This window comes from Pelecanus crispus, chromosome 7 (genome assembly GCF_030463565.1).
Source record: "Pelecanus crispus isolate bPelCri1 chromosome 7, bPelCri1.pri, whole genome shotgun sequence".
NCBI classification, from domain to species: Eukaryota; Metazoa; Chordata; class Aves; order Pelecaniformes; family Pelecanidae; genus Pelecanus; species Pelecanus crispus.
The window spans coordinates 15850914-15870960 of NC_134649.1; the positions used below are offsets into that span (position 1 = coordinate 15850914).

The 20047-nt window shown below is 38.4% G+C and overlaps 1 protein-coding gene across 1 annotated transcript in view; it reads right to left on the minus strand.

The window, feature by feature from the left end:
- Positions 1–20047, minus strand: part of NEDD4 (NEDD4 E3 ubiquitin protein ligase) — a 64244-nt gene that overhangs the window by 42336 nt on the left and 1861 nt on the right. The window contains exons 2-5 of the mRNA XM_075714548.1: positions 7968–8041; positions 6319–6397; positions 5167–5205; positions 4650–4703 (exon numbers count right to left, since the gene is read on the minus strand). Of these exons, the coding sequence (XP_075570663.1) occupies positions 4650–4703; positions 5167–5205; positions 6319–6397; positions 7968–8041 (246 nt within the window). The remainder of the gene's footprint in view (positions 1–4649; positions 4704–5166; positions 5206–6318; positions 6398–7967; positions 8042–20047) is intronic.

Sequence of the window (20047 nt, forward strand, 5' to 3'; positions counted from 1 at the left end):
GACCGTCTTTGCTTGCAGTCAGAAAGCATTCATTTACAAAGCACATTCCAACGACCTCAGCTGCAACACACTGACAAACACTACTGACCTTGTTTCAATTATACCTTCTGTAATTTGCATAAATGAATACAATAATAAACTTCCAGTACTTCCAAGTTTGAAACAGCAACTCCTGCTGCAGCTGCACTAGCTGAGTCAATGTGTCCGTACTTTCCTCAGCAGCGTATGACTACTAATATTTTTACCCATAGGTTTAGAATTACAGGAAGTTGGTAGGAATGAAGTCCCATATAATTGAGTATCAAGTCAAGGATTGAATTTCCAAATAGTAACCATGCTAGCAAACTGCTGAGGTCCGAATTATGCATAAACCAGTGAAATAAGCCTCCTCCCCCTTAAATTAAAAAAAAAAAAAATTCTTTCTGCACTATTTAAATAAAACTTGAAAGAAATCTGGCATTACCTCGTAATCTACACACTGTTAAGCAATCACACTTTCTAAAGATTTGCATATAGTAGAAACCTCTCCTGCCAATTAATTCATAACTTTCAGTGAGGTACAACTGAATTAGAATTACAGCAAGTTATTCTGATTAATAATTTGGCATTTATTTTCAGCTGACCATGTTAACCTTTTACTTGATATTTTAACCTTTCCAAATTACAGCTGTTAAAGGTAAAAAAACCCAAACTATTCTTACAAACTGAACTACCTCATCTTGTTTGCTGGAAGCCCACAATAAGTGGACATTCATTAGAGTTAAATATGGCATGCAAATATATGACCAGCTACGCAAACTTTAGAACACTGAGCTAAGTATACACAGAGATAAATACAATTACCAAGCACAATTACAGAAGAAAGCTATTTGTATAATTGTATACAAACTGTCTCATACATTCATAGCTAATTATTCATTTATTTTTATTTTTTAGATAAAATGACCAGCATGTCAAGAAGTTAACATACTGTCAAATCTTACAAGAGTAATGGGATTGAGAATTTCTACAAAATGTTTCACTGGCTCATATCATCTGGAAAGGTCCTTTGCTGGCACCTAGTGGGACTTTTGAAAAAAGACAATCTTGAATCTTGCTGTTAAGTGGGGTTTTTTTGTTGTGGGTTTTTAAAAAAAAAAAAACAACAACAAACATTTGGCTATGAATGTACTTCTGAATACAGAAGCCATATATGATGCAGTACTAAACGCTACCACAGTAACCTGAAATTACTTAGTGCTGCTAAAAAAGTGCAAACAGAAGAGAACACTAGGCCATTTATACTTTTATAGGTCATACTACTAGATTTTTTTTTCTGCTCCATATTTATTTAACCTTTACTGTATTTTAAGCTAGAAGGCAGTAAAATTAACATTTATACCTCCTTCCCAAAAAAGAGCCAAGAATCAAATTCACAGTACCCTGTTTGCAAGCAACAAATTTGTTTTCTAATTATACTCCAGGGCTTACTTAACCTCTGTTACCTGAATTCCACTATTAGAATGCAGCAATAAATGAATACTAGCTTATTCATAAAAAGCCAACAAATACAATAGTTCATTTATTTCATTATGCTTTACCAACTGGACTTCTAATGTTATATGTTGGGACTGGGATGGGGGGGACCACAGGAAAGGAAAATACCAAAAAAGATTCTTTTGGTCACAGTTTCAAAATGTTGCATTTGAACTTCAAGCAAAAAAAGCCACGCTACCAAACACCAACAAAAAACCTACCCTAAGATATGTGAGCGAAGAGTAAAAAAACCACATTTCTTAAAGCTCCTTTTCTCCCCAACAACAAATTTATTAGTAGCATAGTTTGTAACATGTTAGTGGGATACACAAAAAATTGCAACCACTTTATTAGAGATACTGCTTTTACTAAAAGCAAGCAACACTTTCTCCCCCATCAGAGGATCCAAAATGTTTTTCCATTTTTACTAAAGAAACCTCTAAGCAAATGATAAGCTGACATATTTTGGTAACTCAGGCTTAGTGAAATTTCTCAACATGTCACTCTTCCTGTAGGTATAACTGTATAGGTATAGCCAGCCAACTATAGCTTCCTTAGTCAACATAAAATGGCTTTTAAAATGCAAAATTCTGTCTTGCTGAATTAGAGTTGACATAAGAATAAATAAAAAAATAATAGTTTTTTAAAAGTACCAATAGCTCCTTTCAAATCTTAACATCACTGACTTCTTCAGTATCAATAACAGATTTTGGCACTTTGTTTTAAATATACATAATTGTAACAAGTTATTTTAAGACAGGAAGAGATAACAAAAAGTCATCTAGTCCCTTCACTGGTCCATCTCTTAAGTGATCTCATTGTCCTTCTTGACAGATTTTTCTAATGTGTTTTTAAAGACAACCATAATTGAGGACTCCACAAACTGCTCAAGCCCTTTATTCTATTAATGGTTTGCAACAAGTCAGCAGAACAAACTAAATTTAGTGTTCCCTTACCAAATCCAAGACAGGCAGTCTTTGAAAAGTTTTAAAGCTGTTACAGGAAGTTTTTAAAACTCCAGTTGTTGGTGATATAATCAATGCAGCAGGACTTTGAATTTAAGCCTAACATTTAAGAAGTTAAGTTTTGAGCCTGGTTTTCAAGAAAGCAACATGTCCTAAAAACAAAAAGCAGAGATTTCAGGCTTCAGTTTATCCCTGAAAGTTACAGGGAATAAAAGCACTTAGGACAAATTTTTATAAAGAGGAAACTATCTGTTGGGAGGATGGTCTCACAAATAGAAGAGAATTTCAGTTTTATCAGCTTGCTCACATCTAGGGTTTAAGCAGTCATCCAATAGGTAGAAGAAAGAAAGGCTGATTAACACTGAAGCCCCCTATAATAACAGATGATGAAACACATTCTGATCATAGCTGCATATCCTAGTGAAAGAGTGCAAGGCACCTATGATTTCTGAAGTGTGAATATGATTTAATAGAAGTGGGGGAGCTTGTCAATGCTAAACAACAATTAGACTTACTTGAAACAGCTGAAGACATCTGGGATAGAAACAGTGTTTCTGAGAGCAAGCTAAAGAGAAATAGGGAGACAAGCCTTTTCCATTCACCACATGAGGAGATGGAAAAGATGAAAAATATTGGGATTATTGTAGAACTATACAGTGACTGATGAAGTCATGATGCTTTGATCTCTAAATATAATCATTCATAGGAAACAAAGCACCATTTCCAAGTTGATACCAATAAAATGTTTTATTGGTTCATCTCCCATAAGCAAACAGGTCAAACAACTTAGCTACTCTAGATTAGATAAAGAATGCTAGGGAATTCTCTTGGTAGAAAGCACAAAGAAAGCATTGGACTTCTCCCCAAAAAATCAGGAATCTGACTTTATAATGCTGCCTCCTGGGCTCCAGGGGGTGGCAGTAGTGTTCCAATGACTAATGGACAAAGTACTTTGACTTCATGGAGAATACACTATAGCCCATAACATCAAGTGGAGATTAACATCTGAGCATCCTGAAAAATCATATTGAACCTTCAGTAAGCCACAAATGCTGGTGATATCCTTTAGAACTGTTTTTAAAAAAATAAGAGACACCATATTTGAGATACTTGGGACAGGTAATATCACCAGTCAAGAAGCAAACGGTTTGGGGACTGTGTGATGCCTATAACCAAGAAACAAGCCTCTTCTTTCTTAAATCTAATTATTCTAGACAGTTTTTACTTATATTTACATACACATTCACTCTTCCCAACTTTAGCAGAGCAGCACCTCCATAAAAGATACAATGGATTACTGAATATATGCAGAATGCATTAGGAAAAAATAGTAAGTTTTTCATAGCAAACACACTATTCAAGTACAAAGAGAACCTTTATAATGGCTATCAGAATGAAACTGTGTTTGGAGTACAAACTAAAGAGCACTCAATCCCTCCTATTAGTCTCAAACTATTGCAGAAGGAAAAGGTATATATTCCAGTGGGAAGGAATGTCTGTGAAGTGGCCCTAGGATGCAAGTGTCATGATTGTACTGCTACCAGCCTTACCGATTTACAATACAACATACAAAGACAGGCAAGTAGACATCTTCACACATAAGATGAGAGTATGGTCAGATGAGGAGTTTTGATTTCACTGAGAAAATAAATGCACAAGCTATCCCTATCTTACTTAGGTACTGCCATGCAGAGAGCGACACCTATCTACAAGATCACAATCCACTGTCCACTTCTTAAGATTTCCAATGAAAATGCACACGTTTTCTTTCATGCTACTCCTCACACACTGAAGAAGCTTCTCACACCATGTACAGAGACACCTACACTGTCAATACTACTTTGTTTGGGGGAAAAAAATAAACATTCAATGTGAAGGTTTCAATACCACCAAAGAATTTGGTCATATCATTTAAAAAGCACTATAAAAGAACAATGCTTTTATGAGTTAAAGCACATCAGAAGTTACGAATAATAATATAACTGCTTCAGAGCATCATAAAGCATGATAATGTCAGGCAGGTAAATTAATCAGGTTTGCCTTTAGCTTTAGGTTTCATTACAGAAGTTAAGATTGTTTGGTGTGGGTTTTTTATCCATGTTGAATCCAGATGAACTTACTTTCATTCAAGTCTTTAATACATTGCAATGTTAACACAAAAGGACCTACCAAACGGTTTTCATCAAAGACTTCAAAAAGGAGTCTGTGTTTCTGAGGATTAACCTAGGAAGAAGAAATACGATAATAGTTAAAATATATGCTGAATTCCAGCATTTGTCTTCAGCAAAATCTCTATGCTTATGCAAGAGGAAAGAAATACATAAGAGCTAAATTAAGCAGCAAATCTACACTTTGCTGCCATTTCACTGTGCAACACATTTCTATTAGAACCAATGAGCCAAGACTGGTGCTATCCCAATCTGGTTTTAAATCCATGGTCATGTTTTTAAACATTCATGGAATAAAGAAGATAACATCAAGACTGAAAATTTAACTCCAGAAAAAAATAAAAATGTTAATAAATGTATTTCTAGGGAAAGCAGTTTGTGAGCCTTTTTGAACATTAATTATAGACATATTTCTGATTTTAAGCTGAAGTAGTGAGAAAACATTTTTCCTAATGTGTTAATATAATATCCAACATAGGTAATAATGCTGTTAAAAAAAAAAACAAACCACAACTTACTCTAAATAAGAGTTCTTCATTCCACTTTGGGTTTAAGGACTATATGTTGGGGGAAAAGAAAAAAAAAAAAGAAGGAAGACAGCATTGGTTACAGTGACAATTCTATATCGGTGTCTTTTTTGATGTTTTACATCTATTTTAGCCCATGTAACAATCCATTTAAGAAGAAAGTACAAAATAACCTCGCTATTGCAGGTGTAAGTCATAGGAGTCTTTTACTGTTTAATACAGTGCAGAATAAAGACAATTTATGCAAGTATTCTCAGATTTTGGCTCATGCCATAGATGCAGAGAAGGGCCCATTATACAGTCCAAATCAGTTAATCTATGGTACGTCTTCAGTAATAATCACTGCCTTCTCCTCAGTCCACTATCCACACACTTACATGCAAACATATGTTAATCCTGAAATTATGAACCATTAGCAAATGCTAAATCTCTCAAAAATATCTAGACAGACTAGGCACAGGTGGGCCAAACAAAATATAACCTGCTCTACTAAACACATCTTTCACTTGCAGCTATTTTACTAGAGATACTTTAAACTCTCATCATAGCTAACTAACAATTATCAAAGTGAAGGGAAAATGCACGAGTGATCTCATAACATAAATCACAGCCACTATCTGAGAACGATGATTTGGTAGAGTACCTTCCCTCTCATGTATACAATTTTTCATTTTTAGTTGACCTAACATAAGTTACCAGGACTAACACTGGCTTTTTCCTGCAGGTATTCTAGAGAAGTGAGTAGTATCGTGATTTCAAGTGAACTGTGCAATTTGATGTTGAAACACAACAAATGGTGTTTGTGTTTCAAAAAGTTGTACAGCAAGAGAGATAGATTCTTGTATCATTAAAGATCTCAGAAAATCAGAACAATCCGGTATTTCCATGAATGACGTAGTTTTGAATCAGTACTCACCTTATATTCCTTAGTGTTTCTCTACCTTTCACTAAAATTATTGAAGGGAAAATACCAAAATAATGCCATGAACAGAGAAACAGAGTAGGTCATGGAACATTCCTTTCCCCATGTCCGTTCACTCAAGTGACATTAATCCTCATATTTCCTGTAGTATTAACTTTTCCTCTAGAGTCTGATCAAAAAACAAACAAAACCACCACACCCACAAAGATAAGACAGCTAACCTTTTTAATAGTTTTTGTCTGAACACTGGTAAGGACTCCATTCACTGGATCATACACTGTCACCTTCACATATGGGTCACTGGCAGTGGGAAAGAAAAAGATAAGCATGCTGCTATATATCCTTTTTTGTCAGCATTATTAGCAGTTGAGTTTTAAAAGGCTTAAATTAATAGAAGCTATGAAACTACGAGTCACAATCACTTTATGAACACCATACACATTCATACTTGCAATTGATTTCTAAATAGCTTTAGCTATGCCATTTTATATTCTGTGTATCACTACAATTTGATTCTCTCTCCTCTTTCACAGTTTCATTTCATACAAACAGATTTAATAAATCCTCATGCATTTCAACAAGACACACATGAAAAAAGTCAGCTGCGATTGAAAGAGCTTGAAGTAGTAAATCTCTTGTTTTTAACCATTTAAAACACCTGCAATTTGAGGTACTTCCTTGAACATGCAATATTTTTACTAAATGTTCTACCAGTTCCATGGAGTTTGAGTTTAACCTGAATTTTTCAGTTAATGGAGGTGTCCTAATATGGTTGCTTAAAAAGGCCTACTGGCTCATATTTTTTTTTTTCTCCTTCCTGTGATACAATAAACAACAGATTATATGAATATCTACTTTTCATGAACAGAGTCAAGGCATTCAGTTGCTCATACTAGTAACAAAAGGTGACCAAGAGTGTCTGCCATACAGCAAAAGAGCATACGGTTTTCACATATTTAAGTTATGATGAGAAAAGCTGCCCTATTTTTGTTTAAAGTAAAAAAAAAATGCACATAAAAAAAAGTTGAAGAGAGACTGTCTGGCTTTAGGGAAAACTAATATCACAAGAGACATTTTTCTAATGCTAAAGTGATGTCACATGTAACGATTTTGCTAGTGCTAAAATAACAGCATTCCTGTACATATGCCAAAGCAGCTGACAACAGAACTAGTACTAAACCCATCAGTACTTTTCTAGACCCTCTGTACATGGGCCAAAAGAAGTAGCTTTAGTACAAGCTGCATGCTGCCACTTGCCAATTCTGCAAGATCCTACACAGCATTTCAATTATAAAGTCTGATCTTTCCTGTGTTAAATGTTAAGTCACTTTGATTGTTTCTTCCCTTATACAGATTGTTAACTTTTAAATTTGGACATACCCAGAGCCTGCAGCCAGTGGCATGGGTTTACCACATCTATAGAATTGGTGGATACTTCTCCTCTGTATATAATTTGAGTTGAAATAGTCTTGTTGCTGTCAGTGTTTAGTGTGGTGTTCATTCCAAGTCTTTAAAGCACAGATAAAACAATTTCGACTGTAACTGAACTCTTGTTATTGTAGCTGCAGTCTACCTGAGGTAAAATAAATACCTGTATCTATCCTCCATGGCAGAACTATTTTACCATGCAGAGAATTAAGCCTTCCCACACACTGTTTTGCCAATGCATAAGATCTGTCCAAGTGACTCCTGGGCAAGAAAACGGGTATCTTCATGTTCACGCAGTCTGATCATTTTATAAGGTTACCAGTTAAAACATTTCTGATTTTTTTGGGAAGAAGCACAGCAGCATCACCTAAGATCTAAACAGCTGTGGAAAGAAAATAAAGAAGCAGCTGACCCTTAATACATTAACAACATATATTCTTACCTGGCTCCTAAGATATCCTTCTTGGCTAGGCCAATTCCAGCTATAACCTTCACCCTGACAATTTGTGTGTTCTCCTAAAATACAAAATAACATATTCAAGATGCATTCAGATTTATTTTTCAGATCCATTTTTAATTTACAAAGCTAAAGCAATTATTGGCATAATTTTGAATTTACACTGAAAACTATAGACTAAGCAATGCAGTTATTTTGTCTGACAGAAACAGCTCTAAGTTCCAGTAGCAAATTTACCCCTTCTAAAGTCTTATCACCATTGTATCCACATATGATGGTGGACACAGAATCCAAAAAACTACATAAGTCAATACAGGAGCGTTTAGGGGTTTTTTTTTTAAATTCATTTTATTTTGTTTCTCAAGTGTTCTAAAGGAGTGAGATTTTTCTTTGCGTTAAGGTCCTTAACCCCAAAGGACAGGACCGTTAACCTAGCATACAACTGTTCCTGCCAGCTGCCTTCCCCAAATTCCAAATTGTTCTGGCAGCAGCAGTCACCATTTTCCCCAGTGAGCCTTGCCATACACTTGTATCAGACTGGATGCAGTATGCATGTACCGCGTAGCACACACACGAAGATCTTCTCCTACGGCAATGGTAAGAGCAAGCTGCTATTACCACAATTCATACAGCCCAGTGACTTCTACTGGTCCCAGGTGCTCACAGGAAGGAGCGCATCTGGGAGCAGTTTCCATGAGGAGTTCCCATTCTTCTCAGCAGGCAATTCTTACCCATCTTTTCTACAGAGTAGGCAAGGCCCTTTGTGAGAACATGCTCTGAAGAGAATAACAATTTTTGGTGCACATGGGCGTGATCTGTTAGGACACAATGAATGCGTTGCCATTTACATGTCACTAGCCATTCAAGTGTGTCGCATTAAAGACTCAGACAAATGCGTATGGACCAAAGAGGTTTTCATCTAACGATATCTCGGCATTCATCAGAGGGTGGGAAATAGACTCTGACCATAAATTTATTTCCTGGGGGGAATGAAAAGGGTATAAAATTTATCAGAACAGATTAATAAAGCAGTAAAGAACTCTGGAAAAAGGCAAGGATATTCCTAAGAATTCTTGCATCTATTTTTATTTTACAGCACAGAAAGGCCTCGCTCAATATATTGAGATTTCTGAAATGACATGTCAGCAGGGTATGAGATTTTTTAAAACCAAAAAACTACTTCCATTACACATTATTCAAATTACAGCTTCACAGGAGTGACAGAAGTGATTGCACTCCTCCTGTTAATTAATATAGCTATGCAGAGTCTTACATGGCTCATCTGATAAGCTACTGAATTTAAGAGGGGGGAAAAAATCCCAACAGCTGTGACCATGTCAGAGGAAGACGACAAATAAGCACTGATTCTCTGGAAAGCAAAAAGCTTTGCAGATGAAGGACTGTTTGTAGGCAATGGCTAGGCAGAGACACTTGTGAGGAAAGCTGATCCAATCTATGTGGTTAAGGAGTTAAACAGATACCAAGAGCAATGGGTGAAGCAGCAGATGTTGTCCCTAGGGCCTTCCTGAATTCCACATATGATTGAAAGTGCTTTCAAAAGGAGGCATGTAGGAAGCACTCAAAAGTTTTCTTTATCATTGGTTTCCTATATAACCACAGGGCCGGACTCCCTAGCCAATATCAATTAGAGGGGTTCATAAAGCTAACAGAGATAATTGCATGCTAATCCTGAGGCAAAGACTACTGGCTAACAAGATAAAGCTGAAAACGAACCACTAAATAAATTAAAAAAAAAAAAAAAAAAAAAAAGAGTAAGCAAGCTTCTCCCACCCTCTATAGTTACAGGTGATTGCTGGGGGACTGATATGAACATCTACAATATCCACTTACTGACAAAACAGTCAACTGGCCACCACAGTTCCAGCCAAATCACAAGTCTATCTTCCACCTTCACTTCAAAGAAAATTGTCTCCTAGTAGGAAATCTGATAGTTCAGAAAAGACCTAACAACCAACCTCCCCCAGCACTAGCCACTAGTAGGTGTCCTAAGCTTTCAAAATTCTTAGTTATGAGCAGGGTTTAAGGTACATAACGTTACCAATCTGTTTTATGACAGCAACAGAACTGACCAGATTTAAGAAAAAATAAGTATAAACCTATGTTGGCATCAAATTAAGAAGAGACATTTATTAGTATTTTTATGTATCACAAATATTCTAAAATATCTACCCTTGTCTTATATTCCAAAAGAGCGTCCAATTTACCTTCTATCAATTACTTAGCTTCAGTGACATTCAACATCAGTGAGTTTCGGAGACTACTCAAGTGGAAGAGCACCACATGTGCATTTCCACTCTCACTGAGCACTTCTGCACTTCACTCGGTGCACCACTACCCCCTCCCAACAAGAGGAGGGTCCTCAGTCACAGCCCATGGGACACAACTGACAGAATCCGGCTCAAGAAACAATCTCACCATCTCCTTCTCAGAAAAAAGACCAAGAGTAGACATGGGTGTAGGACACGTTGCCCTAAAAGACAAATACCTTTTCTTGCATCTGCATTTAGTTGCTCAGACCTCAAGCTTTTCTCAGTTATTGAAGCATGAGAAAAGCACAGACAATTATATACTTTTGGGCATGGGCATCTCACAGTCAGGCTTAATGGGGCATCAACGTAGTCCACATGGGGGAGATCCCAGAAATAGGATCCACACTCCTCAGATTTTAAAATCGGCTTAATCGCACAGTTTACTTGTATCATAATACAGATCTGAAGTTATCTGAATGTTATTTTATAAAAAGACAAGTTGCTTTGTACGTGACCTCAGGAAACTAGAAGCTGCAAACCTGAAGCTGGCATGCTGAAGGTTGATTTAAACATGCCTTGCTGAAAGAGAGCACATTATTTTTTGGGGGGTCAGTGCCAAACTAGGACAGCTACAGGATTTTAGTTAGCCCAGCAGAACAACTAAGCAAGCTGACATCTGCTTATGAACTGCCATTTAGAAATATCCTTCTGGATTAACAAAAAACAGTTTTAAAAAAAAAATCTGAATTGTTCACAACAATCTTCCCCACACATCTCCTTTTTCACTTTCACTTTTTCCACTAACTGCTCTCACCCCCCAAAAACCCACTGCACACCTTTTTGTGTGTTTTTTTAAACTGACAGGCGTGTTGGGTTTGGGTGGCAAGGTTCTGGTAGCCGGGGGGACTACAGGTGTGGCTTCTGTGAGAAGCTACTAGAAGCTTCCCCCATGTCCAACAGAGCCAATGCCAGCCGGCTCCAGGATGGACCCACCACTGGCCAAGGCTGAGCCAATGAGTGATGGTGGTAGCGCCTCTGGGATAACGTACATAAGAAGGGGAAAAAAAACCCAAAGGAACACAAAACTGCAGCTGGAGTGAGGAGTGAGAATATGTGAGAGGAACAACCCTGCAGACACAAAGGTCAGTGAAGAAGGAAGAGGAGGAGGTGCTCCAGGCACCAGGGCAGAGATTCCCCTGCACCCATGGAGGCCCACGGGGGAGCAGATATCCACCTGCAGCCCGTGGAGGCCCATGGGGGAGCAGAGATCCACCTGCAGCCCATGGAGGACCCCACACCAGAGCAGGTGGACGTGCCCAAAGGAGGCTGTGACCCTGTGGGAAGCCCACGTTGGAGCGGGCTCCTGGCAGGACCTGCGGACCCGTGGGGGACCCACGCTGGAGCAGTCTGCTCCTGAAGGACTGCACCCCATGGAAGGGACCCACGCTGGAGCAGTTCGTGAAGAACTGTAGCCCCTGGGAAGGACCCACGTTGGAGAAGTTTGTGGAGGACTGTCTGCCGTGGGAGGGACCCCACGCTGGAGCAGGGGAAGAGCGTGAGGAGTCCTCCCCTGAGGAGGAAGGAGCAGCAGAGACAACCCGCAACCCTCATTCCCCATCCCCCTGCGCCGCTCGGGGGGAGGAGGTAGAGAAAATTGGGAGTGAAGTTGAGCCTGGGAAGAAGGAAGGGGTGGGGGGGAAGGTGTTTTAGGATTTGGTTTTATTTCTCATTATCCTACTCTGATTTGACTGGTAATAAATTAAACTGATTTTCCCCAAGTCAAGTCTGTTTTGCCCGTGACAGTAATTGCTGAGTGATCTCTCCCTGTCCTTATCGCGACCCACAAGCTTTTTGTTGTATTTTCTCTCCCCCATCCAGTTGAGAAGGGGAGTGATAGAGCGGCTTTGGTGGGCACTTAGCATCCAGCCGGGTTCAACCCACCACAATAGGTGATACTGAAGGGCCCACTTCTTTTTCCAGGCTGTAAAGCCTAGAAACTTCAGGAAAAAACCCACAGTAACGTGCAAGGGCAATACTTAATAACAAGAGATCAGGTTCCCCATTCTCTGGTCATACTAGTGCGCAAGGCAGATCGGGAGAAATTCCGAAAGCTCGATCCAAATACAGCCAGAAGTGCCCTCACTGGAAGGACCCATTATGCTACGACCCTGCACATCCTGAAGAGGCAGAGCCCTGCTGACAGGATAGCGGTCTGTGCTGTGACCATACGACCTTTTCTCCCCACTCACTGACGACAGGCAAAAGTGCTAAGGAACTGCTGGTACGGCTCACAAAACCTGCCCCAAACACCCTGATCTCAGAAAGCAATGAACAGCCAAAGAGTTCCAGGACTGTTTGAAACTAATTTCATGCAGCCAAAGATTAGCTCTGCATGGAGACAAAACATCAGATACTTGATTCTGGCACCTACAGGGAATAAGTTCAAACCCAAAATTTTATGATTTCAAAGGCAATTTTGAACCCTTTCTTTGTCATTCACGTTGCTCAGGAGACCCTTATTTGCCCTCTTTGTAGCTGCTCTTACAAGGAATGGTGGATTGGTAACTGCTTCTGTAGATCCACTGGGAGCTGTAGCCTGAGAGTGTTTTCTTGGTCCAAGACACACGTAGGCTGCAGCCTGCACCTCTTCTATGCTGACAGTAGACACTCTCAAGCTCGCCTTCCTACTCTTTTCCACCACTGCGGTATTCCAGTGGTTCTGGTGGCATAGGAAGGCATCGGCACCTAGTCAGTAACCAGGAACATGCCAGCTATGTCTAGCAGCACTGCAGCTTGTCTAGCAAACTGCACTCTCAGACTAATTTATCTCCCCAAGAGTCTCTTCCTGGCCGTAAATGCCTACCCACGCTTTTGTGGTCCTGACATTAACTTGAAGGGGTGAGTCTGAATTCATTCCGTCTGTACAGCTGAAAAGACAAGAGTATACACTGCTGCTCTGAACACACTAGGAGTCTTACAGGTTTAATGCCCTAGTACCCAGCTGCTCTGTAACACAGACACACATTTTGAGAGACATGTACATACAACAGCCCATCAAAGGCAGCAGCTCTGGACACAGAGTTGTACAGGGGTTGTTTGTATAGATAGAGCAAGGATGTTCAGCTTTTGACGACATCCGACTGCCAGCCACTTTGGAGGCTGGAGGGAGGGGAAAAATGCAAAAAAGGGAACACAATAATGGCCCACAACACAGCATCATATACAAAATAAAAGCAGATAATTTCACCATTAAAATTCTGAACTGCTAAGCTGTTCCCTCTGAGAATACAAGTACCCCAATATGAATCAGCTAAAAACAGTGGGGGAAAAGAAGTAGTATTTGTTAAACTACTGAATCTGCCAGGGAGTGGCTGCATACAAATGAAGTCCAAATGACACCGAGTATTTATATCAGTTAGTCTGCTCCTAACAAATTCAAGGATAAATTATTTTTAGGGGTTACATAATATTTTTAAAGCTGAGGGTTGGGGTACATGGTGGGGATAAGGCTACCACATAGTACAGAGACTGAACTGTCCAAAAATTCTTGGTCTGATCAAGTCAGACAAAACATCCTTTACAGAGCTGAATCAGCAAGTTTGTTATCTTATTATGACTTTCCAGGTTTTATCATTATTCTATTGTTAATTGTATCGGTATATTCTAAGTACATGTTCAGGATTAACTGGTCAAAATAACTGGGTCTGCTAATACATGCCATTTTCACAACACCTAACAATCTATTCACTAACAGGTAGTATGTAACAAAACGATGAAATAGAAGATTTCTGAGCTGATATGTAGACAATCAATAACTTAAAGATTTAAAGGCAATGCCTGCCAGCCTGTGATACTTTGAAATGATCATAACACAGAAATCCTTTTTATACATGCCTATTAAAATAGTTTTAAAACATGTTCCCTACACAGCAAAGCAAGAGTCACAACAATAAAGCGGAACTTCCAGATGTGGATAGTGTTTCATTTCCACAAAAGTCACTATGATCTACCTAGATTCCATGAATATATATTAAGGTATTAGGGTGAGAAGTTCTTGCACTGTTCATTTTGGGCAAGAAAAGAGCATTTGGAAAGAAATTTCAAGCTTTTAAGGAGTTTAAAACTTGCTCACAACTTTATCACAATAGAATGCTCTTGCCTGGGTTACAGCTGTTTATAGTCAATGACTATGAAGGACAGGTATAAACACTGTCCATTCTCAGCCCCATCCTTCCCAAATTCACACAGTAGGAAAATAATGCTAATGACAACTGGGAGAGTGACTCCTACTTTAGTGGTGGAAGTCCAAGACAGAGCAGAAGACAGAAGAAAAGGCATATGCAGAAAGAAAGGCTGAGAAAGAAGGCATAAAGAAATAGCAACGCGGTGATGACTATAGTACAAAACACTGAACAAACCAGAGAATAATGATAAAAGTGTGATCCTCGTCCGAATTCCCAAAGGCAGACTCGTCTGAGCATGCACACATGCGTGTGTACATATCCATGTATGTGCAAGCACTCAGACTGCGTTGCCAGTTCCACAGACGGTAAACGATAGGAAATACTTCCTACACAAACTAAATATGATAAGGTTCACAACAAAATTACAACAAAGAGTTTTAACTTGTCACCTTACAAGTTTTAGCTGCTGCCTATATCCAAGTCAGGGGAGGGGGGAAAAAAAACCTCAAAATTTTTCATTTTGTGCATTGAAACATTGTAATGTTACACCAGCAAGAGGCCTTTACCTTTGCCAGTCATTAATGTGTGCAACATCCAATAATTCAACTATGAACATGTTACACTACTAACTGTTCTCCTTCCCTTGAAGCAGTAAGACAAAACACATAACATGCTATTACCTAATTCAGTGGCTATAAAGGCTTTCTCTGATGTAAATGTAAACACTTCAAGTCCAAACAATTTTACAGGAGTTTTCAGCAAGTCACAATCCATTTCTCAGGCTGAACAATGCTTCCTGACACATTCTTCAGCAGGTGACTGATTGGAGTCAGACTCAATAGATAAACAACTACCATACAGAAAAAGCAGTTTGACATGGGTAAGATACATATACAATTCAGATAAATTGAAATAGTTGTTTAGCAATAGAAGAGAAAGGTTTATTAATTAGGAGCAGGGTTATTCAGAGTACATATTTGATTAGTATTGAAGAATTAATTTTATTGGCTTTCCTATTTTAATCTTTGGTTCAAGTTTTGGTTTTGCCTTTTTACTATACTTCTACAGAAAAGAATCACACAGGATGTAAGGAAACACCAAAACCAGGATGGTTAATTTAATGTAAAACATAAAATGGTAGTATCTGCTGGACTACTAGACAACTTTTTTTTGAGGAAACCAATATAAGAATGTCTGAGTAGTCTAACAGAGAGCACACTTTGTAATAAACAATTGCTCTAGGCAATAACATCCTGTTATTCTTTTGTTCCAGCTAGATAGGTCAAGAATCAACTACTACCAAATCAAGCCAAGAAAAGAGCATCAAAGGATATTACAATGATAAAACAGTCAGCAGCATCACCTTTTAAGATTCCAGTAATATCAGGAATTATATATAAGGCTTTCTTGTTTCATACCATGTCTGCATATAGTGCACAGATAAAAGAGAACAGAAGATTCAGCCTTGGGTATGTGCAGATAAGGCAAGCTGAAATAAACATACCAATAGTTTGGAAGTTCAAAACTGAAACCAGTAAATAGCCCAGCACAGTGAGAGAGCATAAAAAGCACAGAATGTTTTCCCTTAAGCGGTCCAGAAGATATTGACATTCTTCACCTGTCTAACCTTAAAAACAACATTTAAGAACAGACCTTCCTCATGTTATAGAGAAAGAGGTACTAAGAATTACAATAAAATTCTTTAGATCTTAAACAAAAAAACTCCAACACATAATTCTAAGTTCAGGTTAGCTAAGAGCACTTATGTATGCTATATTCAGCTTGAGCAATTCCAGCAAGAGATAGATACAAAGTTGACAGCATGAGAAATAGGCACAAAGAAGTTATTGTTAAAACCTATCATATCATTTTAAAGAAAGCATTTCCCACAGAATGGTGAGCCTTAGCTGAAGGAAAGTAGTTCCTGCAATATTCAGACCTTTCAAGTGAGGTAGACACATACATTAGGTGACCTTTAAATAACAGTAAGTTTTGTTACCATCACCAGTTCATTTCACCAGGAGGTGGAAAGTGGGAAGGAGACTTTACTGTCTTGACCATTCCTTCACAACCCAGAGAGCACTCTCCTCCCCCTCTATGGTGACCAACAGAGCCAAACCATTTTTCTTTGAAGAAATTCTCTCAAAGCAAGCAAAGCAAATTTTAGATTGAGGAAGATTCCTGTTCTAGAACTACATTAATCAATCTTGTAAACATAATGAAAGTCATTAACTTCCACCTACCAGTTACAGTCCAGTCTTACTAACTCACTAAAAGAACTTCAATGTTAATTGTACCATAGGAGCATTGTGTTCATAAATAAGTCTCATCCTCCAGGAAACACTGGATGTTGCCACAGATGGTATTTAACACCTCCATTTGACTGCAAATTAATAAAAAGATTCAAGACTACAACAGTCCACTAATGGAGTTATCAATTTGTCAACAGAATTTTACTTTAAGAAAAAAAAAAACACAACCCCAAAAACACCCAACAAACAACCCACAATCCCCAAACCAAAAAACAACCACCAAACCACTTTTCAACACGTGCAACCCAATATCCACAACAGTCACAGTCAGTGTTTGTTAGTTCAGTGTGAAAGAAAGGCTTTAAAAAACAAAACAAAACAAACCCATGTACGTAAGATAGCTTCTGGAAACCATCAGATCTACACAAATTATATTGCTGTTCAAAAAAAAACCAAACAAAAAAAACCCCACCAAACCAAAAACACCCCCAACCACCAACAAACCCAAACCAAACCCAAAAACCCTCCCAAAACCCCAAACCAGCAATCATCGCCATTTCTACAAGTGTCTAAACTATTCCAGATACACTGGATTCCAGATCATGCCCTGCAATGGGGAAGCTCTTCACAGCCTAGAATAAATTCAGAGCATTTCTGAAGCACAGAGACATGCAAGTCTGTTTTCTTTCTGAGCGCCCCATATAAGAACAGAGTCAGATGGAGCAGACATACGGTACAGAGGTGCTGCAGAGGCCACAGGGTTTGAACAGCAACAGAAGCACTGGCCTGCCCCAAGCTCGGGCACAAACGAGCCAAACAAAATTACTGGTTTTGTCAGAAGCCATCCAGAGGAAGACTAGTCCCTGTCAGTCTCCAAAGTAACGTCTGAAAGATTTCTGGCCATCAGCATCATCTCCAAAATACAGCAATATGAGAAGGGTTGTGGTGTAAGGTGTGCAGAAGTAGAGAAGACAAACCACGTATCCAACACATTCAGTTCACCAGCAGCAACCTAAATAACCATAAACAACCTACTCCAGGAGTATATCCTAAAGGAATATAAAAATATATCTAAAGCTTTCCAGAATGAAATACCATATGCTTATGAGAAACCTTACATGGCCTGCAGAAAACAAGAATGCTTTTTCTACATAGGACAGCTCTCAAGCAAGAGAGAAAGCAAGCAAGAAATCTAAAATGGCAAATGCATACAAGTGGGAAGTGTATTTTTGCCTATGACAAGTTCCCATTACTAGTTTGATCCCTGAAACAGACCAAACATAATAGACACAACAGATCAAAAGAGATAGCTAACATAGTATTTAGGCAATATAAAAAGAGCTAAGCAAAATAAGAAAGTCCTTAATTCAGGCTGGGAGCGCAAGAACTCTGAAATATAGAAATTTTTAAATTAAACTGGCTATGAAATACGTGCACATAGACAAGCAGTGCCTTTTAGTAAATGTCATTCCAAAGTCCTACATTGCAAGCAGGTATTTTAATAGCAAATGGAAATACATTGTCATTCTGGACAGTTCTTTTAACAATTATATTTTTAACCAGCAAACTACTGAAAAATATAATTCCTTCTGTAACCAAAGAAATAACAGAGCATTAGCTGAGATATCAAAGATTCTTCCTTTAGTCTTTGAAAGATCATTCCACAATTACTGTTAGAAAATGCTGTATTTAGTATTGCAGTCAATTGTCACAAAACACAGTAACTGGAAATGAATAGCTCAGTGTCAGAAAATGCTTGATCAAAGTGTTTAATCCACAGAAAACCAAGTCTTAGCAACCTAAAAGTTTTCTATTAGAAGGTCCCTCAGCCAAAAACCCTGTAGCTAAGGTCACCCCACCTCAACAAGCACATTTAAGACCACCAGCAAAGTTACCACTAAGACAAAGAAAAGTAGCAGCAGTTGTGCCAGTCCGCTCCTGTGGATCTGAACCAACACTTGCAACTATATTCAAAGGCAGACATAGCCCAAGCATGCAACAGTCGCCCACTTCACAGGTCAAGACAAAGTCTGCAGCAGTTAATGCTCCGAACTGATTCTTTCAAGTAGCCTGAGTCAAAGAGCACTGTGAGAGAAAGTCTGTCCTGGAGGTTGGAAGTATACTTTAAGGTATTTCTTTCCTCTTTAATAATACTTTTAAAAATTACTTTTTATCCTCTCAATTTTTTTTAGAGCTCTTTATTTTTCTACACTGAGATCAGCTGTGTATAATCTGTTCATTTGCCTTTTTTTCTACATACTATCCTGCAATGTAAAATATTTCACAATAAAAAAAAAAAGAATTCAGAAATGTGATCAGCATTCAGTTTTAGTCTAACATTGTCCCTAGATTATATTAATTTCAGCCCGTTATTGTATATTTATCCCATTAGAACTTTTGATGATATGATCATAAACTATTTCTTTCTAAGAGACAGGCACCTTACGAAGTAAACAAAATTGGTACTGCTCACAAACTACTATTTTTCATTTTCTCCTGTCTTCATTTTTCAGCATGTGACCCCAGACCTCATTTTCCACGCACTGCTAAGCCCCTGCTCTGAATACAGAGCAATTAGTTTTCCCTGTTGACTTTTCTAGTGCTCATGATTTCAATATACAGCTAAATCATAAGAAGTCCTATAGGTGACAGAAGAATATTATATCCATTTTATAGAAGAAAAACTGAACGAGAGAAATTAAGGACAACTGCATCTGCTAGATTCAGGCACTGAAATTCAGATACCTAAATACAGCATATACAATAACCCACTGTATTCACAATAACCTCAGCTATAGCTTCCTTTTCATCCCAGCTTCTTCATCATTTTGTTTGTGTCAGGAACATCATATTAGCAGTCCTTTAAGTCCAAGTGATTAATACACCATTAATCAAGAAATCTGGAATAAATGCGTAACTGGGGTGGGGCAGGGAGGGGGGAGGAAAAATCCACATTCTAATACTGAATTCAACTGCCTCAACGAGACCAACTTCTCCTCACCTTCCTTCATTATTTTGTTTACAATTATTATATTTACCATATAATCATATGCAATAGCTGCAACAAGTAAAGAGGTTTTGCAGATAACAACCCTTTCTTTTACCAGACAATTTTGACTCATACCCAAAGCAAATCCATCTTGCAGAATGGGTCACAGAGCAGCCCTACGGAAGCAGCAGTGTGCAGACATAAACTACGAAAAGCCTGCAAAATGAGGGCAAGGAGGCTTTTACAGAAAAGTCTTGATGCTACTTTCTATATGATTTGGGTTTCTGACTTTATGGTTTTGTTGTGATTCTGTGTATGCAATCTTCCAGATTTAAACTCTGGGAAGACAAAAAAAGACAACTTAAAAAGG